This window comes from Uranotaenia lowii, chromosome 3 (genome assembly GCF_029784155.1).
Source record: "Uranotaenia lowii strain MFRU-FL chromosome 3, ASM2978415v1, whole genome shotgun sequence".
Taxonomy (NCBI): domain Eukaryota; kingdom Metazoa; phylum Arthropoda; class Insecta; order Diptera; family Culicidae; genus Uranotaenia; species Uranotaenia lowii.
Genome location: NC_073693.1, coordinates 181,372,586 through 181,386,338, shown reverse-complemented (window position 1 = coordinate 181,386,338; position 13,753 = coordinate 181,372,586). Strand labels below are relative to the sequence as shown.

The window sequence follows — 13,753 nt, the reverse complement described above, 5'->3', positions numbered from 1 at the left end:
GAAACACTCATTCGGGAAATTATGAATTACTTGGGAGTTGACTGTTTCGCTGAGTAGATTATAGGGATAGCCCGTTTTTCAACTTCAAACACCAAAGGAATAGCACCAATCCTGGTTCGTTTCACAAGTGATTTGCTGAAGGAAAGATTAGTGAGAGCCGCCCGAGGAAAACCTGTAAACTGCCTGGACATTGGATTAGGAGTGGATCAACGAATTTATCTCAATCACCGCTTGACTGATGCCAATCAACGCCTACTGAGTGCAGCCAGAAAATTCAGAAACGAGAATAACTTCAAATATGCTTGGTTTACGAATGGATTTGTATACTTGAAGAAAGATGAACATTCTAAACCTATCAAAGTATGTGATATTCACGATTTGCAAACACATTGTTAATCATCAAATTCCTTCTCATTTCATAAATCATACTGAATTGTATCCTTACAAAACTTTTGCACTTGAATGAATCGCTAGATATTATTTAAATTAGGCTAGATTAAGATACTTGCTCCAGAAATCATACTTATTTGGTGGCTTCAACAGTTTATGTAAACTTCTTAGCTACAAAAGATTGAATAAAGTAAAAAAAAAGCATCTTTTGGCCAGCAATTCGGCTTTTATACGGCTTACGAAAAGCTGGCAAAATAAATGTGGTTACAACCCACTGGATGAAACAAATAAATAAATAAAATGGTTATTGTTTGTCTTATTCTCTCTAGAGCTGTTTCCATCACCCCCTTTTTTGCCGAATGGAATGAAGAATCAAACTCTTGGCGGGTCTTGAATTGATTTGACTTAGCATTTTTCAGTGTCTCAGCTTGATCGAGCATCTCATCCATGCATCCAGTCCAGCATAATTTGGCGTATTTAGACCAAAGATTTACAGTCAATAGCAAAATTGATCGTACACCCATTATTTATTCTTGAATTTTGAGTTTTCAGGGTTTAGAAGTAAATAAGTAAAAACAACTATAATCCATTATAAAATACCTTCTTTCTGCTCTTTAACTGTGAAAATAAAAATACAAATTGATAACATTTTCACTCCATATTTGAAAAAAAACAACAAAAAACACAATTTCAAACGTGGCAAAATTTATCGTACAGTACTACAGTAAAATCAATTCATAGAAAGTAACAAATATCAAAATACAACTAAATTAGTATTTGGTATGACTGCCTTTGGCAACTAGCATTGCTTGCAAGCGTCGCGGCATCGATTCGACGAGGTTTTTGGTCAAACTAGATGGAATGTTCTCCCAGATCTCCTTAATCGCCGTTCTGAGTTCTTCCTTGTTCCTAGGATTTTTATTTTTCAGGCGATTCTTGACCTCTCACCAGAGGTGTTCCATCGGGTTCAGATCGGGAGACTGCGGAGGCGTTTTGAGTTGTTTAGGGGTATTATACAGCAACCATTTCCGTGCGACAATAGCGGTATGTTTGGGGTCGTTATCTTGTTGGAAGTAGTTTTCACGAGGTTGACCCAATTTATCTACGGAAGGCTGCAGGTTACGGTTGAGGCTGTTCAAATAACCAATCCTGTCCATCGTTGAGTCAATGAATTCCACACTCAGAGGAAATCTTATTATAAATTTCATAAGATACATCTTATGAACCATTTTTTTGCGTCCAAACTAATTTTTCATAAGAGTCTTATGAAATTCTTTCAATTTTCATACGATGTTCTTATGAAAAAATAGAAGAAACGGCATTGTGAAAAATGATGAATGTGTTCATTATTTTTTCACAAAGCCGTTTCTTATATTTTTCATAAGAACATCGTATGAAAATTGAAAGAATTTCATAAGACTCTTATGAAACATTATTTTGCACTCTAAAAAGCGGTTCATAAGATGCATCTTATGAAAATTATAATAAGAATTTTCCTGAGTGTACTGCACTGTAGAGTGGGTTCTGCTACGGAATACCATGGTGGTTCTGCTATTTCCCGCAATGACTCTCCGCGACAACACGCAGTGCCCGTTTCCGTTCACTTGTTTGCCATTTTGATCACAACTCTTCGAAATTCAGCAAATAAACAAAAACAAGCACTGCCAAAGTACTTGCTGGGTGTTAACATGACACACTGACAAAGGAAAACTTCGGTTATCCACATTGGTCTGGTTTACACATCAAACATTTCAGATTTATTAAAAGGTGTACGATCAATTTTGCATATGGGGGTTTTTTTTATTATCTGACAATTTGCGCCGGGGGTCTTCGGATTTTCTCCAAAATTTCAAATTTTGTTCGTTTCAGCAACCATAACAAAACATGTATTTTTGCAGATTTCTAAGACTTTTATTTTTCGAGTTAGATAATATGTTATGATATAATAAATATGTTAAAAACAACGTCCAAAAGTACCGTCTGCACCACCAAAATGTTTGAAACATATTTCATTTTATAGTCCTATTAATTTCTCAACTTTTATCTGAAGACACCAAAGAGGGCCAAAAACTCCTTCAAGAGTTATAAAAGAAAAAGTGACAATGAATCTCTTTTTTAACGTCAAAAACTAACAATTTTCGAACAACTGCACTCACATATAGGGACTGCTTCTCCTATCGTACGCATGTGCACCGGGAGTTAAAAATCTGCAAAAAATACCATTTCATAGTCGAATTAGTTTTACAACTTTTACCTAAAGACACACAAATATTCTGAATGGAAAGAAGTTGCGACTAGTTTATGTCAGCTATTTTTTTTTTTCGTAATAAATTGATTATTTACATTTTGTTTCATACGACGTAATCAAAGCTCACGCGGGATTTTGGCATGATTCTGGACTGGACTGGAAAATAAACCTTAAGAGCGACCATGTTTTAAGACTTTTTTCCCCATCTTAACCCATTGTTATAGGCCGCATATGGGAAGTATATCAGCATTTTAGTGCCTATTAGCCGTAAAAAACGTTCAAAATGCTAATTGGCCCTATAACTTCAACTGAGCTCTATATGAGCTTAGATAGTAAATGTTAGTGCCTTTAACCGGCTTTGTGGGTGTCATTTCCAAAAAAAAAGAAAAACAAAAGTCAACATAACCAAAAATCATAACAATCTTCAACGTACGCTTCTATTGAGAAGAATTTCCTACTACCAAAAGGCAACAGTGGACCTCCCGGGAGCGGGTCGAAGATCACTGAGGACCGCGGAGCTATCACCTACGTCACTCATCAGGAAAAGTGAAAGAACCTTTGGAAATTGTTTTAAGTGATGCAGTTATAAAAGCCCGGAGGAAACCCGCACTGTTCCTAGGACTCTTTTGCCGAGATTCCCTATGAAAAGATATATTTTCTGCTGCCAGTGAAGATGTGATTTTTTTTTATTAGGCAAGCAAAGAAATTGTGCATTCTGGAAACAAAAAATTATTGGGTTGAAAAATGATAAGTTTATAAAAATAAATCAAAAATGTTTCTTGAAGTTTCTTTTCTATTCTATCAGTTTCATTGTACAATATGATAAATTCAATTTTCTAGGGATAGAAATTGAATTTATCATATTGTACAATGAAACTGATAGAATAATATCAGTTCAGGGCACCGGTAGAGCATTTCAATTTTAATACGACTATTTATCCCAGGTTGAAAACATAGCTGGATTAGACCAAGGAGCAGAGGTCGAATATTCGTTTGGCCGAATAGTTAAAAAGGTTAATATTCGGAATTTGGCCGTTGACCGAATACCACTATTCTAGGGTTGCCATCCGCCCCGCAAAAGCGGGACATGTCCCGATTATTTGTTGAATGTCCCGCCGTCCCGCTTTTTCCTCAAAAGGTCCCGCTTTTTTTCTTGGAAAACTTTTACAAAGTTCACTGAATCAACCTTTAGCCTCAATTTGAATTCATTGGTTCAACACAGAAAACTTCAAATACTTTTTTTTCCTCAAAATAAGTAGTATTTTGAATAGTTTCTACTAGACAATACATAATAACTCTACTTAGAGCAAACGCACCAATAAGTGAGTATACGAGGCCCGATTTTGCTCATTTCAGCGGACCGGTTTTGGTATACACACTCTTTCGCGCACCGGGCGGTAGCATTAAAGTATACATTTCACATTGCACTGAAAAATAAGAGTTGCAAAAAAACTTGATAAAATTAATTCGGACTGAGTAAATTATCTGAGTCGTGAGTTTGTTATTGCGACGGTGCGCACCATGGTTCAAGTTAGCTGCTATCAGCAGCATATCCAAGCAGCTTCGAGGACCCAGTGGCGGGAGCAGCAGGAACTTCCGGGCAACAGCAGCCGGAATCATCTGACAGTCAGCGGAACCTGCGCGAAATATGCCAGCTGTTGCGGAGTTCCACCATCAAGCAGGAGGTCTTCTGCCGCTGGTCCAAGGTTCCGGCTCCAATGAGTCGGAACCGTCCACCCTGGTGCAGCGAGATTGAGGACCGTGCTGCGTCATTGCCCCAATGGAACAATGAAATTTATGGTCGTTGGAGTTACCAGTTTTGATGCAATTCATTATTTTCAATTGAATTTTCATCTTTTTAACAATAATGAACACTTATGTTTTTCTATTAAATTTTCGGAACCGCGAATGTTTGGTTTGTTTTATTTTATATCCACATAAAAAGTTTAATTCATAAAACACTCTTGAAAACTTAGAAATTTTAATAAATTTAAAAACATTTTTACTGTTTAATTTAGTTCAAGCAGGTTCCTATTTTTGAAAGAAGAAAAAAAAATTGCACAATATTTATAAGTAATTTTATTTTTATTAAATTGTTAAACGTATCTTAAAAATAAAGATATCGCTGAAATTCAACCTTGACAGCGATTTAGACCTACTAATAAACTTTTCCAGCGTCACCCCTAATTAAGACGATAGGTTGTGCCGGAAAAAACACTGTCCAGCTGGTTCGTAATGAGACCATCAATTGTTGCCTCCGTTTTCTGTAGCCGCAAGTTTCGCAACATGCGGTTGCGAAGAAATGCTATACGGTATACACGAATTAATGCTCGCTGTTTTTGTTTCTACGCCAGAAGATTGCACTTTCACTTTGGTGGTCTGATCGTCCGAGGGATTTTCTGGGGAAATGCTGGATCATTTCACTAACCCGCTGCATTTGACGTGTGATGCCGAAGACAGTGGCCGTCTTGGTGAATCGCGCTGTTCATGCTGTCTGGGTCCGGGCAGCAAATCAACCTGCATATTTTGTAAAATAAAAAAAACCTGAGCAGGTAGTTTGAGACCAATGCTTATACTAAAGCATCGCTAATTAGGCTGAAGCCTTTCATGTTTTTTGGTTTAGTATTAAAAATCTAAATAATTACCTCAACAGCTTTGCCCTCCATGACTCGTTAGTGTTTCAAGTCCTTAGGGAGTTTCACTCGATGAATAGCATTCCAGCCGTCGTCGCCTCTGGCTGACTGGAGACCACAGCCTTCGCGACATGTTCCAACAGCTTCTGCTGCTGCTGCGGTTGGGTGAGACTCCGGGGAAATCTGCAATCATGACCACTTACTGGATATTCGGCACCGAACAAATCCGTCACTGAAGGAGCCGTTTACCACCAGCACCAGGTTATAATAATTGCTCTTCTTCTGCAGTCTTCGACTCGCAAATTTCACTGCAAATAATCTCAAATGATGTCAACAAGCTCTACACGCTGAACGTCGTTTGTTAAACTCAGCATTAAACGGAAGAATTTTTTCAGTGCATGTTTGCTCTCGCCCCTTTCTTGTGAGCAAATTTGGTGATTTTATCGGTCCCGACGGCAACGGCCCTATTTTGCTCACCCATATACTAACCCCCGGTGCGGTATAAAAGTGATTAAACTCGTGAGCATTTTCACTTTGCTGCGGATGCCCTTATAGGTGTACTTTATATGAACAACTTTGGATGATGGTAAACGAATAAGTTTGTCTAAATAATCAAGCTTTTTAAAAGAATTTTTCAAATGTCCCGCTTTTTTCGGCTGTGTCCCGCTTTTTTTTTTAAATGTCCCGCTTTTTTCTGAAAGTGTCTGGCAAGCCTACACTATTCGGTACATCTCTAATATTAAGACTCAAGAACGGATAAGAATTAAACAAAAAATGATGCTTGTGCATCTTTACGATCTAAAGTTATACACATTATTTTTGCTGTGATACTTACTTTGCAAAAAATTTTCATCCAAGAGTACAACCTCTCCAGATTGGTTTTGGGGATCTACCAGTCTGTTCCGCAATGAGCCTTTCAAGTCAAATTTTCGTGATATATTCTTGTTGCAGAATAAATTTTCCATGACTAAAACGGTTTTTTCGATAGATGTGGATCTAAAATTAAAAAAAAAGTTGTTTATTGATATATTGCTAAGTAGAATTAAGTCAATTTTGCCAATAATATTAGCTGCATTAGAGCCTATGCACCGTTCAGATTTCGTTCAGAAGGGCAACGACTCGGTTTGTAAAATCGGTTCGACACCGATTCCGAGTTGATATGGTACCGAGTAGAGTTTTATACCAAATTGTGCTATAGCAGACAAAATTCTACCAAATTATGCTATCATGCCCTACTAGTAAAATTTTGTATCATTTTGTACGAATAATAAAGGCAGTACAAGTGATTTTCATTGGAAGCTTTATGATACCTTATTTAGCAACCAGTTTGAAATGGGTTATGAAAGCAAAATGATGTTGAGCTGACAACTGTGTTTTCAGCCGCTCACAACAACAGCGAATCTGTGAGTGACTGTCAGAACTTTTCTCAGTCACTCGCCTACATTGATGTACATAGTTTTTCGTCATTCTTTCTTGCGCTCTCGAACTGTAAATATGTTTTAATAAAGTTCTATTCTGTTTGTTCTCGAAGTTAATCTAAATTGTTTATTTCATTTCACTGGTACCTCGAAGAAATGATACCACATTATAATTTCAAATGCACTCAAAATTTGATCACTATTAACACTCCTTTTAAAGGTCACCTAAACCAGATATTATTAAACTTCAATAAAAATAAAAAATTAATACTGCCATATTTTGGAGTGTTAAGAAGTGTGTTAAGAACCATCTTTGGCGGCGTACAGGAGAACGGAGTGTGGAGGCGAAGGATGAACCACGAGCTCGTGCGACTCTACGGTGAACCCAGTATCCAGAAGGTGCTTAAGGCTGGCCGGATACGCTGGGCGGGACATGTTGCGAGAATGCCGGACGACTGTCCTGCAAACAGGTGGTTAGACCAAGTGGAGCGTGATCTGGCGATCGTGGGGTGTCCGAGAAATTGGAGAACGGTTGCTATGAACCGAGTGAATTTTAGGAATTATGTTCGTCAAGTTATGTCGTGAGACGGAATACTATGTAAATAAATAAAATAAATATTTTGATATTGAAACACATCTATTCAAGTAAATATCTAGTACCTATCAAATTTTACCGGCAAGGCATGATATCAAAATTTGGTATAATTTTGTACAATATTTAGCTTGAGTTCAACTCGTGTATTGACATAATTTTCGCTTACAAAAGAATATATATCAATGAATGGTATACATTGAGGCTCATCACCCATTGGATGTGACTCATTTTTTATTACGAATATTAGGACAAATTCAAACAAGGTAGTGTCGACTGCAGTATATATTTAGGCTGACTGATATTCACCAAAATATTGAGGCTGATGCTTTTACTAAATTTTAGTAATAAATATTAATTTAAAAAAAATCATCCTAAAACTGTCTTTAATTCGATTCCCGCAACATGAAGAAATGTTCGCGGGGAAAACCGAGAGAATCGAAAAAAAAAACAGTTCCAAGATATTATGAAGAACGTGTCAGGTTGGAATTTCATCTTTCAACCATTCCCCATCGATTCCAAAATTTTACAAACAATACTTTCTATTCACGTGAGCCTGTAAATGACCATCAATGTAGGAGTTTAATAACGATCGAAGTTATAAATTAACAGAAAAGCTGTTGAAGTATCGGTACCGGTATCGACAAGAAAAAATTTTGGGTTCGAATCCCATAAGTTGCCGAAAGGTAAGATGTGTTTCATTGTATAAATAATCATATATCTCAGAGGGAATGCATCTGGGGATAACCTGAAGAGACTGTTGCAAGCGGAGTGGATTGCCAACCATTGTAGGTCTTTGAAGGTTGGATGCCTTCCCTCGACGAACCATCGGCCGTGGAAGCCTGAGGAGCAATTCGAAGGCCAAGCCACACAGACATAGGCTGGACCTTGCTACCGATGGGGGAACCATACATACATACATACATACAATACATTAAATTAAAGAAAAACGAATTATTTAATACTTACTCTTTTGTTTTCACGGTCACTTTGAAAATTCCAAATATTTTAGCAAGCAGAGTGGGTTGATTATATTTTAGGCAATCGTGAATGTAATCGAATAGATAAGGAGCAAAATTTTCAAAAATGGTAACATCTGTGCGGGACATTTCCTTCAGAATGAATCGATCGTCTATAGTTTTACTAAACTTAGATCCGCTTTTCCCGCCACGAGCGTCCCACGGAAAACTTCTAAGCAGCGATCGTGCAAATTTGCGAGTTATAGCGTTATCACAATGTACCCGGTTACACTTACAATACTGTCGCTTTTTCAAATCACCTGTTAAGGGATCAGTTATCAAAAGTGATCGCAGCTTACTAAATTCTTTGGCAAAGTAAATCTTGCAGGAAAAATTATGGTCACCATCCTGAAAAACAAAATGATTATATAAATATAATATTATAGAACCCTAGAACGACTTAGTAAAAATGAATGACAAAAGCCCGTATGCCAGGCAAGTGAAACTCGTTGTTTAGTGTGAGACATAAAACGTTTTATACAACCTATGGTGACTATTTTTTATGAGATGGCTGAGCTTTTTCCCTCCCGAACAAACTGTCTCGGTTTCACATAGCCAATGGGTTGCTGCTGTATAGTTGGTTAAGAACAGCAAAGCATTGGCCACTGCCACACGCTCGGGTGCGAGAAACTGTAATTGAACGATCGGCACTTGTACCTTGTACTATAGGGCAGTTCCATACAGTGAAGCGGCAAAAAGTAATTAGGTGGTTTGGACTATTTTGTAATTTTTGAAATTTGTTTATAAAAATTACTGTTTTAACTAACTTAAAATTAATTCATACAAAAATTTTGTATAAATAACGTTTAAAGTAGGATGCTTGGTGTTATTTTTGACCCTACTTTTCATTTCTTTTGAAAACCGGGTTTTGGACTAATTGATCATTAAATGATAAATATGATCAAGACATTTCATGAAACTCAAGAGAAAAATGTGTGAGATGATTGATCAATCATAAGCAGTATTTTTTTGACAAACAAACATCAACATTGTTGAATTTATACTCATTAATGGGTAAAAATTACCCATTTGCATGATATTTTAGCTTTATTTAACTATAACTCAAAAAACGGTGCTATAAGGTGCCTGGAATCTCTTTTATTGTATTTTTAGAACTTTAAACTAGATCTTGATAGTGAAAAGAGAATGGGGAAATGCGGGGATTTTTTTGGGCAAGGCTTTAAAGTTTTTGACTTTTGAAAAAAACAATTATTTACTCATTTTTATCATAGATCAATTTAGTGTGTAAAAATTTTGAATGGTTCGAATGATAGTTTTTAATATAAGCTTTCATACGGTGTACTTTAAATTTAAGAAAAAAATGTTTTCCATAGAAATATATGTGATTTAAATTTTTTTCTTCGTCATATAAATTTTTCAGTTTTTCAAAGTCTGATGTCTGTGGTGCGTTTAGTATTCAAGATAATGAATTGAAAAACTGGGAATATCTTAGTCAAATACTAAGTTATTAATTGCTTAAAATAAAAAAGCGATCCGATAAAGTTCAGTTTTCGACTTTTTGCCGCCTCCCCATAGTGTCTTGGGTAGCTTTGCCGAAAACTTTGTGCTTGAACTTTAGCGAGCCGAACTGAAGGTTCGGTTTCCGTACTTTCATACCTACTCATTCGAAAATTATGTAGATCCTACAGCCGGCTGCATTGCCTTGACAGTTTTGGTATAGAGTTGTTTTTGACATTTCTTACGCACACTTGCTGAGCGTGTACAGATGAGGCGGGACAATTAACCTCAAACACTCTCGGTACAAAAAACGGGCAGCCGGTCAACACACATGGTCGTTTTTGAGGTTGATTGTCCCAAAAATGAAAAGTGTTGGTGAAACAACCAGCATAATATCACGAACACTATCAGCGGCAAATAGGACTATACGGCGATCAAACTGTCACGATGGGCTGTTAAGCTACACCCAAAATAATAAACAAATTATTTATACGGGATTTTTCACGTAAAGTAAGATTTTGCTGCATAATATCGATTCGACGTGTGCTTGGAGTAAACACACTGCATAACGGAAGCCCTGGTTGTTGTTGTTGTACATTTATTTAAAGAGGGTTTTTAGTCTTGAACTTTTACCCTAAGCCCTGGTAGTAACTACTTTACTTCCACATAACTGACTCATGAATTTCACGTAAAGTCTAAGTGGATGGCTAGCAGTACTTTTTCTCGAGAGTGTGTTATTAAAATCTTATAAGAATAGAACTGCCATCAGTCAGCAGCTCTACTGTGTTGAACGTTTTGTGTTTGTTTTTGGTAATCTCGTGAATTTCCGGATATTTGGAACCGAGGACGTGATATCTGGCGCACAAAGTTTCACTTAATGGTAGAATAAATTCTGCCTCAGCCGTAAGGTGGTTCTTCAGATTGAGAAGCCACATCGAGAAGGATGCCATATTCGGTAGATCCGGTAGACAACCGATTAATAGCTTCAAAAAAACGTTTGCATTTAGGTGAGTTCGATTAAAGATATCTTTTGAAATCTGTTTCGGTATCTGATTTCTCAATATTTTTCAGGCAAGTCAACTGTGATCTAAACTGGAAACAAAACTTAAATAAATGAAGGCCATAAATTTCATAATAATTGTGATAGTGATGAGTGATAATGGTTGTGTGTTGTGTTAAATAATTTTAAAAATAAATTTAATTCAATTAAGTTTTATTGTTATTTATCACAAAAAAGAAAAAGCAGCCTAAATATTGGCCCAAATTTAATTTCGAAACCAAAATTATTTCATGCCTTTTTCATTATCGCACCGTGTCGAACATACTTAAAATTCACGTAAATTGTAGCTGAAGTTCATAGCGTGTGAATTCTTATTGAGGTGCGTTCACATGGTTTACTCGTATACAAGCTACGTGAAAATCATTTGGATAAAAATTATGTAGTTTTTCGCGTAGCCACGACGTGCGGATTATTTTGGGTGTAGGCTTGCCAGATACTTTGAGAAAAAAGCGGGACATTTCACCAAAAAAAGCGGGACATTTAAGAAACTCTTAAAAAAGCCTTATGTGTAGTCGTATAACTTATTCGTATACTATTAGAAAAAGTTGTTCATAGAAAGTACACTAGGGTCTATTTTTAACACGGATTGATTTTGCTCAGTTTTTCTCACAAGATTTCTATTTACACGGTTTTTTGCCAGATGCATCGTTATTTTCCACGGTTAACACGTTATGTGAGAGAAAATATTTCGAGTCGTACATGTAAATGGCGGATTTGATACCGCATATCAGTGATCAGTGATGCCACATTTAAATCGGTATTTTTTAACCCAAAAAAATCTTTTTTCGGTATGGAAATCAGAAAAATCGGTATAAAAATCGGTATTTCAAGGTCATTAAAAAATTTTCGGTAGTGATTCTGAAGTCTGTTATTTAATACTTTTTCTAATAAATGCCTTATAGTATTTTGTGCGCTCGTTTTTTTTTGTTTTGATACATTTTTATTCGTTTTTTAGAGTTCTTAGAAGGTTTTTACTGTTCTTTCTTCTCTATTGTAATTTTTATAAACTTTGGATTTTCATAATTACTGGATTGATGCCAAAAAGGTGTATAAGTGCAAGTGCATAAAAGCAATTTTCGATTAAAAACGCTATTAAGCTGTAGTGTTTGGCAATTTTCCATTGTATTTTTCTTCCGGACATAAAGGTATGAAAAAAAATTCTAAAAATCTGAAAAAATCACGAAATATAGTTTGAAACATGTACAATCGTTCTTTTTTATTAACTCATGGATCATTTGCATTTATATTCTTTTGGCTCTATGGGCCCTGATTAACAAAATCGCATATTAAAAAGTTTTTGTGGAATTCTCTATCAATAAAAATCTTGGAGCTTCCTTGTAATATTCTCAATCATAAAATTTCTTCATGTTATCGGCTAACACATGATTCCTTATAGGTTTAATCCTTATAGAGTGTTTTACAATTTGTTTATGTTTTCAAAATTCTGAAAACTCATACATATTCAACTTCATTAGATTAATTTCCGCTGGCTATCTTGGCGGAATTATAAATATCATAGAATCTGTTATAGAAAACGATAGTTTCCAATATTCTCAATGGAAAAATTACCTCCAAATTCCAAAGGATAGTAAAAACTTTCGACTATCAAAAACAAAATGCTTTTTCCCTTTAAAATTTGAGAGTTTTGATTGAAATATTGAAAAACGTGTACTTATCATCATCAAACGATGGACTGAGCACTTCGAACAACTCTTCCGAGTCACGAATAGCGATGGCCAACAGAATCTGCAGCTCGGAGCGCCAACAGTAAGTCGCATAAATGGCGTCAACTCGGAAGCGCCTTCGCTGGCTGAAATAGAAGCGGCAATCAAAAACATGAAATCCAACAAAGCACCTGGGATCGATTGCATCCCTGCTGAAATGCTGAAAGCCGACCCTGCCCTATCAGCACAAATGTTGCACCGTCTTTTCGCTGACATCTGGGATACTGCAACATTCCCGGCCGACTGGATGCAGGGTATCCTCGTAAAGGTCCCGAAGAAAGGAGACCTGACAGAGTGCGGTAACTGGCGAGGCATAACGTTGATCTGTACAACCCTCAAAGTACTCTGCAAAGTGATTCTGAACAGGATCCAGGAGAAAATAGACGCTACACTCCGACGGCAACAAGCTGGATTCCGATCCGGACGATCATGTGTGGACCACATCACAACGCTACGAATCATACTGGAACAAATCAACGAATTCCAGGACTCTCTTCTGCTGGTGTTCGTTGATTTCGAAAAAGCATTCGACCGACTTAACCATGAAAACATCTGGGCGGCTCTAAGACGACGAGGGGTCCCAGAGAAACTAGTCCATCTCATCGAAGCACAGTACGAGGCATTTTCGTGCAAGGTCTTGCACGACGGTGTCTTGTCCGAACGAATCCCGGTAACTGCTGGAGTGAGACAAGGATGTATTCTATCACCGCTACTTTTTCTAATCGTAATGGATGAGATTCTGATTGGATCGATTGACTGTGCACCGAACCGAGGATTGCCGTGGAATCCTTCAACAATGGAGCAACTGAACGACCTTGACCTGGCTGACGATATTGTTTTGCTCGCCCAAACACAACCAGATATGCAGAGCAAACTCGACGACCTCACCGAAAGTTCCAAGGCAGCAGGTCTCAAAGTCAATGTCGGAAAGACCAAGTCGATGGAGATCAACACAGGAAATCCTTCCAGTTTCATGCATGGTAGCTGGGCAACAAGTTGAGAAAGTGGAGTGCTTCCAGTATCTTGGTAGCCAGATTACGCCTGATGGTGGTACCAGAAAAGACATCGAAACACGGATCAGAAAGGCCCGATTTGCGTTTGCGAGTCTCCGAAACATCTGGCGGTCACGCCAGATCTCTCTACGAACAAAAATCCGAATCTTCAACTCAAACGTCAGATCCGTATTGCTGTACGGGTGCGAAACTTGGTGC

At 37.2% G+C, this 13,753-nt stretch overlaps 1 protein-coding gene across 12 annotated transcripts in view; it reads right to left on the bottom strand.

The window, feature by feature from the left end:
- Positions 1 to 13,753, bottom strand: part of LOC129754241 (putative 1-phosphatidylinositol 3-phosphate 5-kinase) — a 303,435-nt gene that overhangs the window by 43,768 nt on the left and 245,914 nt on the right. For 9 of the 12 annotated variants that reach the window (XM_055750189.1, XM_055750183.1, XM_055750188.1 and 6 more), the window contains 2 exons: positions 8,251 to 8,648; positions 6,107 to 6,267 (listed from right to left, as the gene is read on the bottom strand). In XM_055750189.1, the coding sequence (XP_055606164.1) occupies positions 6,107 to 6,267; positions 8,251 to 8,648 (559 nt within the window). Of the gene's footprint in view, positions 1 to 2,348; positions 2,598 to 4,782; positions 5,156 to 5,283; positions 5,580 to 6,106; positions 6,268 to 8,250; positions 8,649 to 13,753 lie in introns of those variants that run through there. The other 3 variants (XR_008738989.1, XM_055750186.1, XM_055750190.1) reach the window with 3 other exon arrangements.